The sequence below is a fragment of the Acipenser ruthenus genome, chromosome 9, assembly GCF_902713425.1.
Source record: "Acipenser ruthenus chromosome 9, fAciRut3.2 maternal haplotype, whole genome shotgun sequence".
Lineage (NCBI taxonomy): Eukaryota > Metazoa > Chordata > Actinopteri > Acipenseriformes > Acipenseridae > Acipenser > Acipenser ruthenus.
In genome coordinates, this window is record NC_081197.1 from 54,258,625 (window position 1) to 54,282,331 (window position 23,707).

General features: G+C 37.3%; 1 protein-coding gene across 8 annotated transcripts in view; it reads left to right on the forward strand.

Moving 5' to 3' along the window:
* LOC117406002 (dachshund homolog 1-like) overlaps positions 1–23,707 on the forward strand; it is a 253,072-nt gene that overhangs the window by 68,699 nt on the left and 160,666 nt on the right. For 3 of the 8 annotated variants that reach the window (XM_059030264.1, XM_059030270.1, XM_059030269.1), the window contains exons 3-5: positions 10,330–10,416; positions 15,050–15,154; positions 16,339–16,500. In XM_059030264.1, coding sequence (XP_058886247.1) covers positions 10,330–10,416; positions 15,050–15,154; positions 16,339–16,500 — 354 coding nt within the window. The remainder of the gene's footprint in view (positions 1–10,329; positions 10,417–15,049; positions 15,155–16,338; positions 16,501–23,707) is intronic. The other 5 variants (XM_059030271.1, XM_059030272.1, XM_059030265.1 and 2 more) reach the window with 4 other exon arrangements.

A 23,707-nucleotide genomic window follows, 5' to 3' on the forward strand; every position in this document is an offset into this window, starting at 1 on the left:
CTCTTTGAATGGAATAGTAAAGGCAAGCTTTTTTCCCAAGTCTTTCTCATCCCTGTCCCTGCACGAAACAGGAAACGTCTAGTTGAACTTACATTTCGTTAATTTTGTTTTAGTGTTTCATATCCAAACTTTTTACATTTATAACTATTTGCAATATGTTCTTTGCATGGGGTGGCATCTATACTCAGGATCATGTACTGGAGCTTTTACAAATCCTTAACAGTGATATTTTGATGTTTTAAAACGTCATTTCTTAATACGTCATTGATGGCATCAATTTCAACACAGTTTAATTGATTAAATATTGTATACAACAAGCAGTGGCTCTCCCATTCTTTTCAGCATGCCTGCATATTTTAATGTTAAAGTGTTCAGCTGGGCCCTGGCAATACATGCAGAACTTGTATGTGACATGTTTTCTCACCCGGGTTGTTTGCTGTCCTGTGTTGGCAATACAATCGTGTTATACTCAAAAATGATGGTATGAATTATTTATTGTGGTCCAGTGTTAGAGCAATGCACATTTTTAAAGGAACACATCACAATCTCAATATCTGATCAGTCACAAAAAAGGTTACATCGACCATTGTCAAGCAAATCAGCAATTACAACATCTGTACAGTAGACCGCCAGGTCATGCATGCTGAGTTCTCCATTTTCTGTTTTATTTCATACAAACTTTGTTTGAGTGACATAAATGTAACCTTTTTTAGACATTTATCTTGGATTCGTGATTACAGTATTTGCATTTTTAAATGTAATTATTTATAAAACAACACAACAAAAGATGCAGTAAAATGGCTAGTATTAACAGAAAAGCCCCCATGTTAAAATCTGTAAGACAACATCATTCAAAGGCAATCTGTTATTTGTACTTCACATTAAAACAGTCAGTTTAAAATTGATCTAAATTATAGTCTAAAACTGCTTTAGTTTGATTTCTGCTGTCAGATATGGGAATGCTGAAAGCCCTGATACTAATGTGATTGTATCCTTTCTGTCTGCCTGCGACCCTCCTTAACATTGAGCAGGTGACTCGATTAAACATAAATCAGGCAGAAAATGCCCTGCATGAAGCAGTGCACTGAATCAAGCAAATTATCAAATGGCAAAACTCATTCTGTGCTCTGGGCAATGTGAGCTGCCAGAACCTATGTATCAAAACTTCACTCACTGTAAGATTAATTTTATTTTGTTTTGTTTGTTTTAATTCCCCACAGCAAGCTTTGTTATAGCCATGGAAAGCTGTCTACTTCACTACTGTAGGTTCCTCGAAGCAGGCTTTCATTTCCTAGTCAGGGTTCATATCAGTTTCACAGGGAAATATCTAAATGAGAGTTTATGACAGTCAGCCTTTTTGTTCTTCTACTAAATAACTGAAGGCCAGGTTTGTTACCTATCATTAACATGAATTAATAATATCAGTATCAATTGCTCTTTGCTCACTAACAAACTTAATTTAAAGGGATCAATAAAACATATTTGGTCTTCGGATACTAAAAGTAGTGTCCCTTAGTTGAGAAATGTCCATATTGCCCAAAGCAGATACCTATACCCACTTCTCTGAGCATGAGTTCATATTTGTCATGCAATTGCTTATCGTTATTTTCATTCAGACTGGCAGAATCTATAAAAAAAAACAAAAAACAAAGATGTCTTTGTGTTGCATCTGCTGTATACCATTTTCACCCCATCCCAACGATCTGAGGGTGTTAGCATTTACTGGAATGTTTCTGATTTTGTATCTAAGGAAACAACCAAGTAATTAAAATGATTTTAATTAGATAAGAGACTGGGATTAATTTATTTTTTTATTTTTTTATTTTTTTGACTACAAACATTTAGATAAGCTTGGTTTGAGTAAAAAAAAGTGACAATTAAATAATCTCTCTCATTACATCCAAGCAAGAATGATCTGCATAAATCTGTTTGGGGGCATATATATATATATATATATATATATATATATAACCAGAGTGAATAAGGTATTCTTCAGTTTATTAGACTCTCTTCAAATTCTTTTCAAGCTTCTCACCTTTGTATTCGTGGTATCTCAGCAGAAAAGAGTGTCCCAATTGCAATTCTTAGGTGTCTATTGTTCTTAGTTATCTCCCATTGATTTTCCATATTAATGAGACTGGCTGCAAAACGAGACATCTTATCAGTATGATTTATAGTTGTTTTAGGTAAGCACCTGTTGCTGCCTTCATACTTTATGTATTTGTTTGATCCCTTCTGTGTAAGTCTATTATGGCCTGGGCTCCCACTATATTACAATTACCTTCATTACCATATAACAGGCTTCTCAATATAATGCCCAAGGTTGTATTGAGACCTATATAGAAACACAGTTCTGAGTACATGGAAGTTTGTCAGTTGAATTACCCTACCAGATTTGAATGGAAGCTGTGTTAACACATGCCTTTACTCTGATTTCAAGTTTCTGTTGTAGAGAATGCCTTCTTTTTTATGCTAATTATTTCTCTTAGCCCAACAGCTGAGTTGCATAGTGGTTAGAATTTAGTCTAACCTGTTTTTAAATACTCCTATCTTAGGGAAAGTCACTTCATATATATATTTTTTTTTTTAAATGTTGTAAATGATTATTCATAGATTATTTATAGCACACACAATGTGATTGGTGGTTCTCCATTAGTTTCCTTGTAGAAACATTGGTAGGCCCCTATCACAATACATTCTTGTTGAGGATTGTTTTATGTCTTTTTAAAAACATTTTTAAGCATAGTCAGGACACACCACCAAACATATTAGTTTGATTATTCAAACAATACATCATACAGCACCACTGCTGTTGATCCAGTCATTGATGCACTGGCTTGGGCAAGATCAACTAGGTTAGGGAAAGTGCTATACCAGTGATCACGATAAAATACCATTAGTAAAGCAAGCCTACCAGTGTTTGAACTATCCTACTGGCTCGCCAGTGAGGCAGGGAGTGAGAACATGGTACCTTACCTTGCAGGTGAGGTCACAGCTCTGGTAATGAGCTTTAAAGTCTGGCCTGATCTTCCGCCTCTGGGATGGGACTCAGCCATACTACACACAACTGCAAAATCAGCAGCTGAGGTAGAAATGAGCATGGCTTCTTCCCCCAGAGTAAAGAAGCTGAGAAGGTTAATAGTTTAAAGACAGGAAAGGCAGAAAGGTGGTGGGAGGGAGGAGGGACAGATAAACACAGGTAGGAATGGACCATCCATTAAGACAAAGCAAATGGGGGTATGTTGCTGTATTGAATATAATATTGGGATTTAGATCTTTCATTATAATGTTACAGAGACCTGGATATACAGAGTCAATACTGTTTTAATTTTTTAACTGAAACCTCACAGTTGACAGGAAATATTTACAGCTCCCTTTCAATTCGAACTTGACCACCAACAAAAACATTAGGTATGGGATATGCCTGCCTATTGGTAGGTATTTTCTGAGCTCTCTATACCAAATCTTCCTGGGATGACGCCCTCGATCCCGCCTACCGAGGGGTTAAAACCGTCATAATGAGAAAGCCATTTCTCTTTTAGTCTCTCAAGATGGTAAGGTAAGACTCTCTGTGTTGGTATCTGAGCGTATTGTGAAAAAGAGCTTCGAGTCTACTGCAGTTCCCTTGCCTTTCAGGCTGAAAACTGACTTGCCGCTTTCGCGGAATCAGTGACTCCTGATTTAGCCTTTTCCTTTCTTTCTTTTACAGCAACCTGTGCACGCTCGCATTGCAGGTTGCTGCTTTCCTATCTGTGGTACATGAGTCAACTGCCTGTGCAGTATTGATTTAAAGGAGTGAGTGTTGTCATCTTTTACAGCCTTTCACTCGTATGGGAGCATGTCCTCCACCGGGGCTAGGCTCTGCCTTATCCTCGCTGTCGAGCGACTCAGCTGGCTGCCGAGTCGCTCGAGTTTTAACATATATATATATATAGTTTTAATATATATATATATATATATATATATATATATATATATATATATATATATATATATATATATATATATATAAAATATATACAGTATATTGTTATTGTTGTTGACTAAATACCCTTGCGTGCACATCAGCAGTGCACACGCCGTATCCTGCTTGCCTGCATTGTGCAACAGCTAGGTAAAAAAATTAAAATAAAAAAAAACGGCAGCAGGCCTTGTCCTCCACGAGCTGTCCTCTGTAGAGTAGACCTCGCTGGCTGCCCTGGCCTTCAAAAAAAAAAAAAATCAACAACAGCAGTGTGCACCCCTGTAATATTGTTGTAGTTGTATACATTGCATTGTACTCCGTCCGCAGATTCGCCCACCGAGGCTTCAGCCTATGACTACACACGGTTACAGTAGGCACCGCGGCTTCAGCTGCCCCCTGGTGCTTCAGTACCTCGGTGCACGCCCAGTGTATGCATTGCCCAGTGCACTCGTAGTCCGGTGCACATAGTGCGCTCGGTGCTTACTGCACCCGTTGTGCTCGGTGCCCTTGGGGTGTATAGTACCTCGGTGCACACGCAACCCCGGTGCACACGGTACTCAGTACACACGGTACCCTTGGTACACACGGTGCAGTCGGTGAGCTTGGTGCTTATTGCACTCGGTGCGCACAGTGCTAGGTGTATAGCGCCTCAGCGCATTTGGTGCTTAGTGCACTCAATGCGCACGGTATTCGGCACATAGCGCCTCGATACACTTGGTGCATACGGTGTTCGGTGCACCCAGTGCTTCGGTGCTTGGTGCATTTAGGGTGTACACTGCTCGGTGCACTTGGTGAGCATAGCACTCTGGGACACACGAGCCAATTGGCGCACACAGTGCTTGGCGCACTCGACAACCATAACGAGCATTCCATTTCACGCCTGCATGTCCTGCAAGGTGACTATACCGCAAGGTGACTATACCGTGCGGTGCCTGGGGGTCCAACACGCCACGGAGGCCCTGGGCAGAGAGGACTTCTGTTACTTTTGCGCTGCTTTTCAGCCCAGGGTGCGTCACAATAGGCTCAGAAGGGCCATGGGGCTAGACGCTCAGTCTCCCGCGGCAGAGCCGTCAGCAGCCCTCGGAGCAGCATCCCCGCTCCTCCAGCTCTCACAGTGCCCCGATCCCCTGTGCTCAGGCTCCTGTGACGAGACCTCGTAGTCACTTCCCTTTACCCCCCAGGATGAGACGGGGGAAGCGCTCAAAGCAGGCGAGGAACATCATTTATCTCAAGAAGCGGCTCAGGTCCTTGAGCTGCTGTCTAGGCAGCAAGCTCCTGTGGCACCGGTAGAGGCCCCGCTACCGCCTGCACCCGATTCGGCCTCTGGGTCTTCCATGGAAGCCCAGGTTGAGCCGGAGCCACAGCCCTTGATGGCGGAGGAGGACATTCCTTCCCCACGGAGGTGGAGGAAGAGGAGGAGCTGGCACCATCGACTGTGGCGGAACTTAGCGCCGAAATTGCCTTGGAGACTAGTTTACCGCCATTGCCCAGCTCCATGCCGGCATTAATGGGGTGCGCTGTGAATTTTTTGCGTGCCTCGACGACACCAGCAGAGCTCCACTGGTCCGTGTTTCGGACGCAGGCAGTAGCTCCCACAGCACAGCCATTCCCACCGTTCCCTGATTTTATGGAGGAGGTACACTCCTCTTGGGATCGGCCCTCATCAGCGCAGACTATTTTGAAGTAAGCTGCCCGACTTGCTTCATTGGAAGGCGCAGAGAAGCTGGGCTTGGTAGGATTCCCCACAGTTGACTCCACTTTCGCGGCCGGTGGGTGGATTGTCAAGGGACCCTATGTGCCCGAACCCTCAATATAGGGTTACGGAGAGACATTTGCGGAGGGCTTATACAGCAGAAGCGCAGGTGACCCGCCTGGCTAACAGAGAACTAAACTATCTCGACCACTGGCTGATTTGTGCTCAGTCGCGAAAGGGAGCAGTGGCCCACACGGCGAGTGTAGCATCTGGCGAAGCTGGGTCATCCCAGGAAGGGGCCTATCGGCAGCTCTGGTATCGACAGCTCAGAAAATACCTTCCAACAGGCAGGCATATCCCGTACGTAATGTTGTTGGTGGTCATCTTCTCTTTCAGGGAACCAGGGTTACGGTAAGTAAACTAACATTTTTTTTTAATACCTTACAAGTAATTTCTTGTTCACAAGTATTGTAGAGGGTTCTCTTTCTTTTTACACATTAGACACATTGTCTCCAAGTAAAAGGAAACAGCCGTCTATCTGATTGTCCTTAATGACAGCTCCTCCTGTTAAAACACCTATAGTCATCTTCGATTTAATGACAGAAGATCTGAAGTGTTTAATTTTTAATTGTGAGCTGATACCAAAGCTTACTTTGAGTAGCTGAGGTTTGAAGCACTCAGCAGGAAGGACACGGCTTACTTATGAGACGTTTTCCTAATCGTTGAAGCTTTGTAGAGGTTTTGTAAATCCTTGTTCATTAGATGGGGCTTTGTGAACCTCCAGTTTGATGGGAAAGGCAGCAAATGTCTGCATATTGTATTGCATTGTCTTCTAAATCATGCATGTACAACTCACAGCGTAGAGTAACTACAGGAACTAAACCATACTTATTTATACTGAAGGCAGTGTAAAAGAAGTAGAGATGTTATCAGTGTGAGGCAGCACTTAATACTTTGTTCTGTTTCAGCAGCAGAAAGGAGATATTTAGTCGTCCTGTAATCTAATATCATAATGTGACAAGCAGACTTTTTAAGCCGTGAAATGTTCATTTAAATTAGGAAATGATAGGTAAATTGATCAATGTGTCGAAATATTAGCAGATTGAACGCAACACAAGCACCATGTACTGTATTTGGCTTTGCTAATGTTTTGGGTTCATATTACAAAGAATCTTGATGCTGGAAAATAAAAGCATGGCAAGTGCACTTTTTGAACTTGTAGACAGCAGGAAATCTGTCGACTGTTTTGGCTCGTTTGATTATGAATTCAGGGGAAATTTCTCTGGGGATTTAAGGTTCCACATGTTAAAACACTAGTAAAACAACGACTTATCAATGGACTTTTAACACATGCTTTTCTGACAGGACGACCCTTTAATGATAAGCAGACAGCATTAGATCCTCAAGAACCACATCCAATTTTGTGTTATGATATATGGGCTAAACCAGATCAAAAACATTTTTGATCTCCCAATTACTCTCAGAGCAAAGGGAACAGTGTTAAAAATAGAAAGGATGGCAAACTAAGTACTGTACAGTACATGCTGATATCACTGCGTTTGGTCCAGCACTACTACATAATCTCATGCCAATTTCTTGAGGACTTGCATTATATGCTTACAGATATTTCCCTGTAGGGTTTTTTTTTTCCCCGAAACTCAATTTGTTTCACTGTAAAAGAAAAAAAAAAAATTTTAGTATTGTCTTTGTTGTCTTCTTACAATGTAGCTCACAATACATTAGGACACTAATTGGGGCCTCTGTGAGGTGGAATGACCCATATAAAACTAAAATGAACCGCGAATGCAGGCATATAATAATTGTATTTGTTTTTACTAATAAGGTCACAGCAGGGTTACTAGGGTGGAGCAGCGTTTTTTCACTTCAGGAGAAATAATGATATATTGTTCAACAGGTTGTTGCCAAACTCATTTTGACAAGCTAGGTTACTGTGTAATTTCCTGATATTTAAACAATACTTTATACGCATTGTGCAACAGCTGTTTAAAGTACACTGAGCAAATTGAAATACACTTTTATGGATTTAGAATGATTGTATTGTGATAAGATTAGTAATTACTTATTTGTGACACGCAATAGCTTTTTTCTTTTTTTACTTTGCACAAAGTTCAACAAACAATATATTTGTTGAACTGTTTATACAGTCTTTTTTACCGTCACATTCACACAGTACCATCACAATTATAAGTATAGTTTAATAATACTGTCTGCAGTGGATAAATAAAAAGGGTGAAATAACTGGCTACTAGCTACACGTTCTAACAATATATAGGAAGCTTATATGGGAAAAAAAAAAAAAAAAAACTACTGTACAGTTAAAATGTGTTTAGCTATATCTGGGCCCTGTACTTAATGCTTCAAATGTTTTACATATCTAAAACAAAGAAATGACCAGACACATAATTTAGCCACTATTATGCTGTCTAGGATGCACAAAATTGAGTTCACTCTATGGATCATAAGGTTCAAAAGGTTCAATAAACCTCTACTGAAATACTGTGCATTGAGTTGGCCTATGCCAAGCCATGTTTTAACATAATCTTCAGATTTAAACAGCACCAGTGGTGGGCCGACTAATCTGATGAACAGGAGCGAGGACACTGTTGTTGTTAGGAGTGCTAGATTTTTGGCATTTCGTCGTTTGGGGTGAAAAACAAACTAGTAACTTCCTTACTCTACAGTACATTTTTGTCATTCAATTCATGGAACAGGAAAGCATGTTTTCTATTGTAAATGTTATCTATATATAGATAATTTTTTATATATCAGACATATTTTTTTTTTTTATTGTCCGGTAATAATAATTAAGCTGTTCCCTATTTCTTATCGTCCTTGGTCCTGAGACCAGGTTTAAGAGAAAATGAAATGTGGCTGTGAAACGTGTTATTTGCTTTACATGAGACCACAAAAACATACAAAATATGAGACCAATATTTGGGACCCCAAAATATTGAACATTCAGTATTCTGAATGTCCACACCCGAGGGCTCACAGGCTGATGATAGCGTAGCCAATTCCAAATGAAAAATGTTCGGTATACTGAACAAAATATAAAGTGCACTCCCACCAATCTACATCTCCCATGTTAAATTTGCTTGGACAGGATTGGTTGTCAGTTATAGAATCTGTTGTGATATCATGGTTTATATTATTTCAGGACTGATAGCAATCCACTGAAAGAGCCCTGACCACACTTAGATCTCTGCATGTCATTATTACCACTCCATGCATAACATTAGTCTCCTTAGCTCATTGGGATGTAAGAGGACAGGTGTTTTTCTCAGCAGCTTTGTTAGATAAGTAAACCAAGATTCAGAGCTGCCCCCCAGAAACAGAAAAAAATAAATATATATATATATTGTAGCATTTCAGATATGAACTGGTAATTCTTTATCGCCTGGGTTCTAAAGTCAGTCTCTGTGTACTGATGTGTCGTTAACCTGATTTTAATTTAATTACACTATTATTAGGAAAGGGCACATACATTCGCTATGTGTTATAAGAATGTTCTGACACTGCACAGGTATGGAGCAGCAAGCATGTTAATTAGTAATGAATGAACAATCTAACAATATGCAGAGGCATGACAGCGTTAAGACAGTCTGCTGCTGGTTCCTTTGCATATTAATAGACCCCTCATTATTATTTAATATGACAGCAGCTCCAAGCGCAGTGGCTAATACTAAGACTGGATCACCATTAGCTGTAACGTGGATTCACTATGACAACACATTGCTTTATTTGTTTCAAAATGAAATTGTGTTGATAGCGAAAATATTTGTTACCACCTTGGTAGTGCAACATGATAGGAATTAGTTTGTCTACATTTCTAGATTATGTGAACCTGAGAACTGCTTGTATCTGTATATTGTATCTGTTAATGAGTCCTCTTCAGCCATGTATTTCATCATTCTTCCCTGGTACCCATTTCTCTGTGTTTCAGGTTATAAACCATTGAAGATGTATTGCTCATGCAAATTATTTGTCATTTCATATAGGACTTCATTGAGTGATTACATAAATATTCTAACCCTTAAAAGGACACTGTCAGTAGAGCTGGGACTAAAAACAACCCTTTAAACAAAGTTGAACCGAGAATTATGTTTTTTTTTTTTTTTGTTGTATTCAATATACATTTAGAGGCCAACAAATAAGATAAATCTCATCAACAAAAAAAAGTGTGTTCTATTGAAATGAAGGGAATGAGCTTGATCGACAGCGCAAGTACCGACGTCACGGCCTGTCATCCATTTGACAGTGGCACTTCAATGACAACACGAAAATGATCTTTTCTGTTCAGTTGCTGATAAAATGTGAATGTTTCTGTAACGACCATTTGGATGACAGAAGTTATCAGATTAGGCAATAAATCATGGAAGCTCTTTATTTTACATTGTCTTATGCTAGTTATATGCCAAGATAAAACTATTGACTCCCTAAAGATGTATGTGGTATATATATATAACACACTGTATTTGATATACTACCTCTTCAGAACCCACTAAAATAAGGATCAGTCTACAATTACCTTTTATATGTAAAGACATTTTAGACTTCAGTTGTTGACTTTAATTGAAATAAAGTTGCATACTGATCTTTAATTTTGTAGCAAATGCTGAATAAGTCAAATAAGCCTTTTCTATTATTTTAGTGGCAGGATTCCACCCACTCTTCTACAGATTCCACTCTGACACGGATGATATTTTAAAGGATAGTGACAAATGTCGGCAGACAACAGGTAAATGTTATTTGTTTTCATTTTATTTGAATATAACATGCTACATTTTTCTGAATTGCAGTTTTTATATTTTACACATTTGCATTTGTTTGCTGACATTTTGTAAGGATTTAAACGCATTGTTTATATTAGTCCTGGCATGATCATTATTTTAATAGGATCACGCTATCTATCATAAATGCAAATAAGTTAGAAAATGCACATATACTGTATACTATGAAACTATTTGTAAAAGATCAGAAACCTTTATACTTTTATACTACATTTATATCCCTTTATTTTGCAGAAGGAACACAGAAATCAACTAGTTTGTGTTTTCCAGTAACCTATCATTTTAACACTGTAACACTGTAAAATATGTGGTAATGAAATAAATGGTGGTTAAATGTGAGAGATTGACATCACTTTAGACCAACACCTTCTGTTTATTCAGAGGGCCAGTACAGTATAGGATGATGGAAAGCTTAAGACTTCAAGTGGGTAATTCAGTCACCACTCCTGTCTCTAGGGCCTCTTTTCAGCAAAGACTTACAATTTTTGCTGCATTGTGCCAGTGTGACATTAACCACTGTATGATTAGGACTCTCTAAACTAATTTAATTGCTGTAATGTAGACATGCAAACAGTAAAGCTTTAAAACGATTTTAATTACAATACAAAATGACATACTTAGTCTATGGTGTTTTTGTATTCGTAATATCTTTATCAAGCTTACAGCATATGTGTCAGATTTACAGCTGTTCAGATTTCTGCATACACTTTATAATGTGGCGTTGTGCATCTCTTTAGTGACTAAGTAGTGCAGGAAAACAAAACTGAGAAAAAACCTCATTGAAAACCTAGATTCATAGCTCCATGGAATTGTTTCTGTGGTGACAGTAACATCATTATTTGTGTTGTTTTCTATAGCATGTCCCGATTACATATACTGATAACAGTATCAGCACAATAAGAAATGCTCCCCACCTTCATCATTACAATCTCTGACATAAATATATCTAATTTCATTGGCATCCAACATTAGTAAAACCTGTTAAGATCTCACTCAACTAACAGTGACTCATTAGGACACTTAAAGTGAAAGAGTTGTAGTAAAGAGTAAATGTCCTAACAAAATTAGAACAAATGCTTCTCCATGACTTATAACACCTATACTTAAAATTACTTAAATATAACTGAACTTTATGAAACAAAGGCAGTTGTGTTTACGTGTTTAGTTGATTAAGACGATCTCTCTTTTTTTCTAAAATTGGAGATGAAAGGAAAATGAGTTTTAAAAGTCACACATGGCTGTAATTTAAGATTTGTTTTCAACCTCATTGTCCGTAACAGTTGAAAGAAACCTGCATTGAAAGTTTATTAACTAGGCCATTGCCTGAGGCAGTAGGTTTCATTTATTATAACTGTCTTGACAGCATTCTTCTTTCTTTTTAAAGTTAAAGAGCAAGATAATACCTTACAAAAATAGAGCCTTCGACACTTTAAAAAAATCAAGTTTCAAGTCATCAGATCATTTGGAGCCCTCATGGCACTTACCATACAACCTTTACAGGTACATTTATTCAAAACATTTTTTTGAAGGAGGTTCATTGAGATTCAGTCCTGAAAAGGATTTGTAAATCATTCCTTTCACCAATTTGAATCAGATATTTATGTATACACATATCAGTGTGGCTACAGTTCAGGTATTCAAGAATCATGGTCGTTTTTGGAAAATCTAGTTTTCTGAAAAGTAATTCACATTTCAAAAGTCATGAGAACACACTTTTCAGAAAACGTAATGCAATATTGTTGTTGGTTTAACTTTTTCAAGTCAAGTAAACACAGAAAAGTGTGTTTTTTCTTTTCAAAAAACTAATATTCTGAATTAGGCTTCCAAAAACCGCAACATGTAAAACAGTTAGGAGTGAATTGCATTGCTAACTGTTTTATATGCACACTACAATAAACATACAGGTATTATTTATAACATGCAAATAATAAAACAGTGATTAACTTTATCAAAAACTGGGAGTGGACAAAAGCTGTCATTTGTAATTGTGTGTAATTAACTAATTTACATAACCTGGCAATGTATTGTAAAGTGTTAAATGGGCACTAGAGTGGTGTAGAAAACCTAGAATATCTAGGTTAAGATGATCCTTGTGGACAGACCTGAACTGGTTTATCATGGAACAACTAAAATGCACTGATACATATTTTTTAAAACAGTTTACTCACTCTGAACAGCTACACATACATTTGGTGTGTTCATTATGTTTGGCCATTTAATTGTGTTGATCATTTATTCATATGTTATCTATCAGCCAATCAAGTCACTCCATTCACAAACAACTCAATTTTTACAAAACAGTTGAATTTAAAATTCATACGAAATACATGTTTCAATTAGTCTTGCTCCTAATTAAAGTTTATAATACATTAAACTGAGCCGTACGTCATTTAAATGACAATATTGGGTGACAACCAATCAATTGCAAATTCATTGTTCTCTTAAACCCAAAGTGTTCATTAGAGAGACTCAGCTGTAGATATTGACTTATTTTTATTTATCCAGAGTCTATCAGCTGAGATGCCACTTCTCATTTCCATTGTGGTTCTGACTGTTCAGTTCTACTGCTTGGTTGGTTGAAGGCACATATGAATTTACATGCCCCAGGCCAACACAATAAGTAAGTGCCTCAGCTGGGATTCTGGATCCCAGTCCTCAGCATTAACCTATTGGGCACTGACTTGATAAAATATGTTTGCATTAAAAAAAAAACAAAAAAAAAAAAACACGATCCTATAGCAAATCCTTGAGCTGTAAGTTTATTTTTGTCCCTCATTTAGAAACAGTTGACTCATGTATTTTTTAGTTAAGTGAACAACGACCTTCAGCAGAATGTGGAGGCCACACTCATTTTATAGAACACCAAAGCTTTGGTTATGGGATGAACAATATTTCTGCATACATATTGAATAGAATGAGCAGACCGCAAACAAGTGTGGCTATTAAATCCTGTCATGATGTATACTGTACATCAATATTGAACTGATGTCTTTTAAAATGCAAACAAGGTTTTAAATGATGTGCCCCTTCATTTCAGCTAGAGAATCCGCTTCACGCCATCTGCCTATCAGATGGTTAGAAACCAGGACTGCGTATTAATGCCACATGTTCGATCCTCGTGTACTGGCTAGATTCATACTGCTAATAGCTGCACTTGAGTCATGTCACTGAAATGTGTGTGACAGCTAAGCGATGAGATATTTATGAAGCTGCCTGTCCCTCGTAATAAACAGAGATGGAAATACCAGGCATACACTGGTTAGCAAAGGGCAGCATTTAAACATATAAGTGATTAAATCTCAAAAAGGTTCCATATAGGGTCATCTGTCATGTCCATATTTTAAAAGCTTTCTTTGATGTCAAGTCAGGAAAACCTTAATACCCCCTTTCAATAAATTAATTTAACCCTCAGGTAATTCAAGTAACAACAGTGTGTTACCTCCTGGTAACAAATCTCTATGGAGGAGGTTTCAGTTAGCTGTACAACATTAGCACTGTACTGTAAGTATAAGTGTCAACACTTTAAAATGTTTAAACATCTCAATATTTCACTAAAGTAAACAGCTAACAAAATAATTCTAATAAATCTCACCTACTATATATTATTATCACTTTATAGTCAGCACTGAAACTATGTCACTGGGAAAGCAATGACTGGTTATCGACAGAGCATGGAGGAGTTGTTATGGTAGTTAGAATTCTTGTTAAAAAAAAAAAAAAAAAGTAAGACAGTTCTTAAGCCTGATGTATTTCTCCGAAAAGTCTTCAAAAAAACCAACTTTCTGCCATTTAATTTAACTCAAACTCCCACAAACGTCACGCTTGTCTTGCCCAGTAAACAATGGCTGCTTTATTTATGACTGATGTGTTTACAATGTCGACTGTGTCTTTTCCATGCAAGCTCATTGAAATATCTGTAAAGAGCAATCAATAAATGATCTTCCCTAATAGCTTCAAAAAGTACCATTAAAACCGTAGATTAACATTTACCAGAACATGTGTGTCTTCTATATAGGAACGTTTGAGACCATTGAAACGACATGTTGGGTAAGATTTACTGGAAATATTTAGTGTCCAGTCTTTACCTGTACTGCAGTTTTATTTATATCTCATACTTTGAATCACATCACAGAAAAGTAATGTAGTACAGTACTACCGAAATACAGCAGTTGATGCAGTCACATTTTTATGCAAAAACTTTCTATATCAGTTTATCCCAGTGTATATCAATTTATTGCAGGTTTTTCTTTTTTTTTTTTGGAAAGGCAATGTCGTTTTGAGGATTTTTTTTAACTGGTAGTGGTCAGCAAAACACCATTTATTGATTGATTGATTGATTTATTCATGTATCTTTCGGCTTGGCAAGTCAGAGAAATACAGTTTTAGAAGACTCATTAAGAGCTGGTACTGGCATTGTTAAAATTGTATTATATAAATTAAACAAAATTCAAAGACCAAGTGTCTTTTTTATACTAATATATCACTTACTGTTGCTGTCTATTTTAACATTGTAGCTTTGTTTAAAAAAAAAAAAAAAAAAAATCTGCGTTTGGTGGATATTTATGTGTTACGGTTCTGTAGCAGATGCTGAGTTTTGCAGAGGATTTCTTCAAGCTGCTCAGAGACTGCCCGGAGCACACCTTCATGATGTCAACATGTTCAAGTCAAGGTACTACCTTGGATCAGGTAAAAAGCACCTTTTTCCGTGATACTCGTATGCGTGCAGTCTATAGAAAAGTGTTGACGTCTAGAAGACTTAAGCTTGGCAGTCCCAGACAAACAAAAATCCTCAAAAAAATCAGTACCTGCCCCTGGTTGTTGCTACAGTACTGTGAATATCCAAATCCAGTATTATTTTAAAATGAAACTACAGTGATAATACAAGGACGTAACAGTAAGTAACAAGTTCATTACAAAAAAGATACAATGTTCTGTATCACTCAATCGCCACTGGTATTAAAACAAAATATTTTAATATGCCAACATAAGGGACTCCCAGCGCCTTAACTTTCCTAGTTTTAATTTGCATTCATTCAGCAGAGGGTGATCTACTGTTTCAAGGGTAGCTACAGTTATAAAGTGCTATGATGCTGAAGGTCAGAGGATCGTTGCCTTTATTTTTGCTGCCTGATCGAACATTGCATCACTGTGTGTTTTAATGTGCTTTTGCTCCCATGACAACTCTGTGACATCTGTAAGAGAATTCCTTTATTCTTCCAGAGGTACATTGTGAATAATATTGGTTATGTGGATGGGTTTTAGTCAGATAGACATAGAGCCAGTGAATGCGAGTAGTAGTGAGCACAGTAATGACTATACGGACACTCCAGAGTGTAGGTTTTGATATTGTTTTCTATCTCTTTCATGTTGAAATGCCATAGCTTCTTTCAAGTTTAGTCAGAAAGGAAAAATCAAAACTGTAGTGATATTTTAGGTTGCAAATCAAAGCTGACCCTTTTTTATTATAAAAAGTTTCAAAAGCAAAACTCAAGACAATGTATTTATGATGAAGAAAGTAGTGTTTGAGACAATTAACCCATCTGCAGTTACACCATAGTTTGTTAGATTTTTTAAATAATTTTTTTAAACTGCTGCTGTGTGCATTTCCTTTCAGATATTTGGGATTTTTTAAGCCTGTGTGTGTCATACTCCAAACTGTAGTATTTCATTATAGTTGTGTTCAGAAACCAAATCTTTTTTTTGGAATACATTTTGGAGCACTGAAGTGCAGCAGCTTAAAACAGCCAAGGCGTGTCAGTAAATGCACAAAACCGACACACAGCGATGCTGTTGTGATGTCCAAACTCAGTTAAAGGTAAAGAGGATATGTTCATCCTGCTCATCATGTCATTGTTGTGTTGGGCCACCAGGTCTCTCAGCCGCAGCAGCTGCAGCTGCCGCTGCCACAAACGCTGCCATTGCAGAGGCCATGAAGGTAAAGAAGATCAAGTTAGAAGTCATGAGCAGCTACCACAGCAGCAATAACCAGCATGGGGCAGATTCAGAGAACGGAGACCTGAATTCCAGCATGGGTGAGTGATTTTCTGATATTTTCATTGGCTAAATCCCCTAATATGACACTTTTCCAGTGTACTTACTTACCCTTTATTAATCCAAGGTGATTTTGTACTCATGCAGTTGAGTCAAAACCAAATATGCTATATGTATTTGACTGTGCAGTGCAGTTGGAGCTCGACCATAATACAAAATAAAACAATACAAAGTGCAAGATCCAATAAAACTAAAGGGAAACATGACAAAAAGAGGTGGAATTGTTTTGCACAGATCTGGCCTGTAATACCGTAACACCCAAATGCATCACATAAGTGCACAGTGCACAAGCAAAACTGAGAAACCTTAAGTTCAGGTAAACAATTAAATACAAAACAGTTTTCTGTTTTACACTGTATCACACCATATTTTTAAAGCTGAAAGTCATCTGCCTTTGTTTAATTTGTGACTCAGTTTTGTCTAAATCCAGATGATGTCATCTGCTATATTTAGGACTGGTAAAAGGACTGTTTTGCAACTCGTTTATGATTGTTTATGTTCTTCACAAAAAGGTTGTTACAAAGGGGGACTTTAGTGTATATAACAAAACGACTACATTACCCAAGATCCTCGGATCCAGAAAATCGCATGATAAGAGAAAGTAACGAGAACCATTTACTATGTTACGAAGTCTGCTGGGTTTATAGTTGCCTCATTCAACCTTAGAATGTAAACATTAGGGAATAAAAAAATAGTTTCAATTTGAATCAAATTGTTGACGTCTGTTCCTTTATAAATAAATAGCACAGAACAACTGGTATACTCTTGGTGTATTTTTATCGATAACATTTTCATTTTACCTGCTATTACAGGAGGGGTTAAACAAAACCTATATGTAGCCAAAGGTGGGCTTTATTGTATTCTAATTGAAGTGGGGCTATGCTAGAATGGTAGTTTAATGAAAGTTAAAATTAAAAATACATTTAGGACAATTAATAAAATTACCAGAGCCAGTAATCTGAGCAACCAGGCCTCTGAACAAACCCTCCTTTATCATAGCACGTACACGTCTCAGCTGAGTCGTTAGGGTTAAAAGTTGTGCAGATATAGGGGAGAAAAACATTTATTTAACAGGCCTCATTGCTTAAACTCTTGGCACCTGTTCATTCATTTTGAGGGTACAGTAGTTCTAAAACCCAAGGCTAGGCACAGGACAAGTTTGAGGTGTGCGTTTTAACCCTTAATATATTTGTTTGTGAATATCTTTCTCTCAGGGGATTTAAAAATTGCACATCTACCAGTTCACATTTTAGTCTGGAATGTGCTAATTTGTTCAACATATACGCAAATAATAAAACGAAAGGGAAAACAAACAAACAAACATACAGTAGGGGTAGTGTACAGATTGGATGTACTGATTGCTTTTGGTTTTCAGTAAACTGACATAGTCATTTCATTTGTACATCCTGAAAAGAGAGCTGAAAATTTTGGGTAATTGGACTCCCTGTTTTAGAAAAAAAAACTAAACATTTAAATATTAGGTTTTTCCATAGCAGGATTAAAAAAAAATGAACAAAAAATACATCTGTCATACAATGTATTACACAGACACAATTATTTAGCGAGTGTTGCACATTTATTCTGACAGACAGAAGGAACATTTTAATATTCAGGGGTCTAGTTATTGCTATGAGAATATGCCAGAATCTTTCAATGTAATGTGTTTTTATTATCCAGGAATGAAGTGTGAACAGTTCTAGTATAATGTATATGAATATTCTGTGCCATGTTTTACATGTGTATTACTTTACACATGACTGATTAGTCGAATGTTTGTTGAGTAATTATTCGTTTTTACATAAGGCGATTATCATCGACACCAAATATTCTGAAAACAAGATGTATTATAAATATGTTTAACAAAAAAATGCATGGGAAATGAGGTCATAACTGCAGTGAAAAATGAGGCTAGGAGGTCACAGAAATCAAGATAAATGTGAATAAGAACAGCAGGGCTATGGCAATGAAGCTAATAAGAAACTGTTTTATCTCCTACAATTTAAATTGTAACCTTGAGCACACAGCCTCCCACTAGAATAATAATTCTAGTAAAACAGCCACTGAAGGTGTAGAAAGCGAGGCATTGGAACTCTGAGTAAAATATATGACAGTGACACCTTTCTCCCCCATCCACAATCAATTGGATTCTTTTACTTTAATATTTACTCGCGCCGATGAGATGCTCGTCGGCATGGTGATGAACAGTCTGCCACTGGCATTTGAAGGTGACCTGTCACTTCGTATGGACAAATCTCTCGCTGGCAGAAATGTACAAAATAAATCATTAAAGCAGGCAGCCTCTCATTCCTGGATTTAAATCACCTCAGATTTATGATTTGAATTAATGCTTCGTTTGGTCAAAGAAATGGTTGCCGAGACAAATGATGTGCAGTACTGAAGCCATCCAAATATTGATTACTGGATGTCTCCGCATTCTCTTGTTTATATCAAGCACTCTCTTGTGACAGGGTAGCCGATATGAGCCACACAGATGATAAGGAGGAAGAATATTGCAAGCTCTATTCGGCTAGCTGAGACAGCCACAGAATACCTCGAAACAATTATTGTCACACACATGTGTTTTATTCAGAAAGAAAGAAAAAAGAAAGAAAGCTTCACGGACATATTAGTTTTACTGTGATTTAAAAAACAACAACATTATTGACATTATTTAATGTGTTATTGTTATAAATACACATGATAATGGTATTGAAATACTGCTGCTCATGAACTAGAGTGAAATACCTTATTTCTATAGAAACATAAAAGACCCAAATCTGTAACTTCCGGGTGAATGTTTTTTGCTTCCCCCACAGAACTCTGTCACTGTGCCATGAGTTTGTGTCACTTTCCTGCTGTGTATTGTACTCTCTGTATGGCATGTCATGTGTAAACTTTCCTTTGAGTGCTCTTATTGTATTTAACTACCAGTGTAACGGTCAACACATCATGCTCTCAACATTTTTTAACATAAATCATTTACAGATATAGCTGTAACATGACTCGAGAGGAACTTTTTTTGACAGCAGCCCTTTCTGAGTCAGGCTACTGCAGTTAACAATACAAGCACCCTGATTAGCAGGAAATGAGGTCATGACTATTTAAAATCAAGCGTTCAAACAGCTGCTTCCAGAAAAACCTGTTTGCTGAGATGTGTATCAACAACATATTAACAAAGGCTTAACATAATGTTCATATTGGCCCCATAGCTCAGTATGTATGCATATACAATATATAATAATACACACAGTCAGCAGCACAGGTGAGTACTGCACACACCTGTTGTTTATTTATTTTTTATTTTTTTAGGACTACTGAATTTAGCTGTTCTGGCTATAGGAATAATATCCAGTCAAGACAACAGAAAAACAGAATGACTGAATGTGGGTCTTTGAGCTATGCTGAAATCATTTTAAAGACATTTTTCCTAAACCTACCTCACCATTTTATATTGACACTGTGTTAAAAATAATTTTGTTTTCTACTTAGACCAGTCTGCCTTTATATATATATATATATATATATATATATATATATATATATATATATATATATGTATATCAATATACAGCTATATCTACTTTATTCTCATTTTAACTTTAAACATAACATGAGTGCATTTTAAACATTGTCTCTAACTGTACGCAAAACTGCAATAGTTTATTGAGCCTTCTTTTATTAACCCCTTCTATTTTCAGTTTTAGCTGACAAGTAACATTGTTTCCGGTTCTTACAGGAAATGCAGCAATTACTGCTCGGAACTAAACAAAAGCCTTCTTTTAAGAGATTTGCAACAATGAATCTCTTAAAATTCCAGACACTTGTGCCTATTTCAAGAAGATTATTTATGTAGGTTCAGGAAAACGTCAGGGAGACCTTGAGCATAAGAAAAAGAAACTGGTTTTCAAGCCATTGGGTGTAGTTACACAACTGATTCCTTACCTCAGCAATGTTAATGGACCTCAAATCCTCTCTGTAATTAGATAAGGGAATTGCATGTATTATCAAACAGATGATGCTGCTATAATGAAACGATTGACAGGGAATTTAAGACTGTATACAGTAGCCATTTAACTCTAGAAGTTACAGGCCTGGTGGCAGCATGAACGCTGTGTGGGGGCATCCACTTATTTAGGGCAGGCTCATTTTGGAAAAGACAAATCAATTAGCAAGTATTCTCTACGGTTTTAGTTCACTGTGATGGCAATAAACAAATAAATAAATCATATGACAGCGCAATATTATGAACTGTCCACTCAGCACGAATTACCACAGCTCTATCTATAAAAGGTTTTTTTTCTTTTAAATTATTGTTATTACCGCATTAGCAACAACGGGGTGTCTGAATAACAATACTTGAAACAAATACAGTCATACAGTGTGCAGTCCCTCTACAGTTTGCAGTAAACAGCTTCCCACACACACCACATTACTGTAAAGTAACAAATGTACATATAATGCTTACTTTCAACTGACTATTCATTACTGAACATAAAAAGCATATGACAAGGCAGTCGTACGAAGGGGTTTCCAAACACCAGAAGAAACAAGACATTTTAAAATTATTATTATTATTATTATTATTATTATTATTATTATTATTATTATTATTATTATTATTATTATTGTGCTTTGCTTTACTTTAATTTGATTTGATTAATGATTTCTCATAGATTTATTTTATTTAAGTGATAGTGCCCGTTGATGATGGCTCTACGTGTGATAGTTGACCATTGTTTTCTTTTTAAAAAAAAACACCTTAAAACCTAAATTTACCTTGAACTTTTACTGATTTGTCGGGTACCTTTCCTGACCATTTTTTTAAAATAAAAAACAAGCATACATATAAAGAGAAAAACAATGCATTTTTAATTAGTAAACCGATTTAAATGTTTTATTAACTTGTTAGGGTTTTAAACCCCAATTTATGATCTGTACATTACCTGAGGAATGAACGGAGCAATTACTGGACAGTCTGTGTACGATGGAGTCTGAACTACCAATACAATCTCTCATTAAATACCACTCTAAAATGCCTCCTAACTCACCATGTTTCTACCTTCAGCCAAAACCTTTCTCTCCTGAAGCTACATATGAATGGAGCAATTTTACTGAACTGTCTGCATCTCACTTTGTTGTTGTTGAAAGATGCTGTGTCTGTGCTCCAGTTGAGCTGACAGTCTGTGATTGGCTCTTGGCAGTTGCAGGTACAGGATTGGTTGCTTTCGTCAATGCAAAGTATTGATTGGCTGGTTTTGGTCGATAATAAAATTAATTTGGACCAATTGTGTCTTTGTTTAGTATATACTGTCCAAGTCAAAAAGAAAAAGCCAGCGCGGATTGAATTTTAAATTTGATTCACAGTTGGTGCTGAGACATTCCAGCAGGCATCTACCGCTAGAACTGGAAGCTGACGGTACTGAATCCATTTAGAATCTGAAACTGGGGGGGCACTGGACCTAAACTGGATGGGCCAGGCCCCCTAAGGACCACCCATAATGCCGGGCCTGAGAAGTTATGTAGAAGAAATACTGCTTTTGACACGGGCTCCTGGTGAAAAGCTCTGTGAGAGGGCTAGGTGATTTACAAAGCAAGTCATGACAAGTGTCTCTGTGAAGAAAGGAACTAGAGTGGAGGAAGTGAGAGATGATGGAAAGGTATCCTTCTATTCAGGGGGTCATCCTACTCATTCTCCCAGGCTTTCTTGCAGAAAGAGGTCAAGACTCAAGAGATGTATGTGGACTGAGACCGCAGCTGTAAACGTGGATGAGCTAATTGGTCCTTATCTCGCAGTCCCATTCATCTTCATTTTTTACCAATTACTGAGAATTATCTGTGTTCTCTGTTGGATATGAGAGTTAATCCTTTTTTAGTTAAGCTGGTGGTACAGTTTGCAGATTTCAAATGGTAGGGGTGAAGATGTCAGGGCGCACAAGCTCTAGAACTCCACATTATTACTCACTGTATGGATAGGGTTGCCAACTGTCTGGTTTTCGACCGGAAATCCGGTTTTAAGGGAATTTGTACAGTGTCCGGTCAGAACCACTGACCGGACTGCAAAAGTATGGTTCTTGCGAATCGTGATGATGTCCGGGTTTGAAAAAGTGGAAAGTTGGCAACCCTATGTATGCAATCAATAAACTTTTCAATCCTGTGAAACAAAACAGCATTTTTATAAGAGAAGAAGTAGTTTGAGCAGTATTTGAAAAAAAAGTGAGATGGTGAAACAACAAGGAAGCAGCGTATAATTGGAAAGATGTTTTTTAATATACACATGCACATTGGTTTGTAACAGACAGCCTGGCTCCAGACGGTTATATTAAAGGCTGAGTTTTTAGTTATTAATTACATCGTGCATTCATTAGTAAAACTGTTGCAGCATTGGTTCATAGCGCAGCATGTGTCATATGGACCAAATTCCCAACAGTAGCCACACTTCACAGCTTAAATAAAAAATGAGTGTTGATTTTAAAGAATCTTGCTGATGTACACTATGGTATGGTACTTATGGCTGACATCTAAATGTTTTCCTGTGAGATCTTATTTCAGAAAATCCACATTTGTAAATGTTTTGATCACACTACACCCCCCATCCCCCCAAACCTCTCAGAGAATATGTTTTAATGTCTGTATACTAAAGCCTAAAAACACTGTATAGCAAATGGATTGGAAGTGCCTCCTGCTCACAGATATGGATCTGCTCAGTCACACGCAGTACCAGCTGTCATCTTAGCCTTACTGCTGTGATTTAATTAGTCTGTTTATGTCCTTTCTAATAATATTTCCATCTCTATGAAAGGGCAAATGCAACATGGGCCTTTTTTTGTCTTCTCCACCACTGCAGAGTGAGGAATGCGGCCTGCATCTGATATGTTTGCATTGCCAGAGTTAAATCTGTGTTGTTGTCACTTCAAGCTGTTGATAAATTGTGCAGCCAAGAGTTACAGCTATTTCCTCTGGGGTCAAGCAAGAGAGCGGTTAGGGACTGTACAGAAAGAAAGGGGCAGGCCAAGAGTGTTTATACTTATTTGAAAGTAAAGTTGTCCTTACTCATCAGGTCTGATTTAGACTATCTGTAGTGTACATGTAAACACATTTTGTAATTGCTGTACATCATTGTTATTCAGAACTAAAGACTTTTACCATCACAATAAATTACTCTGGTTTTAAATAGCACTCAGCAAATGC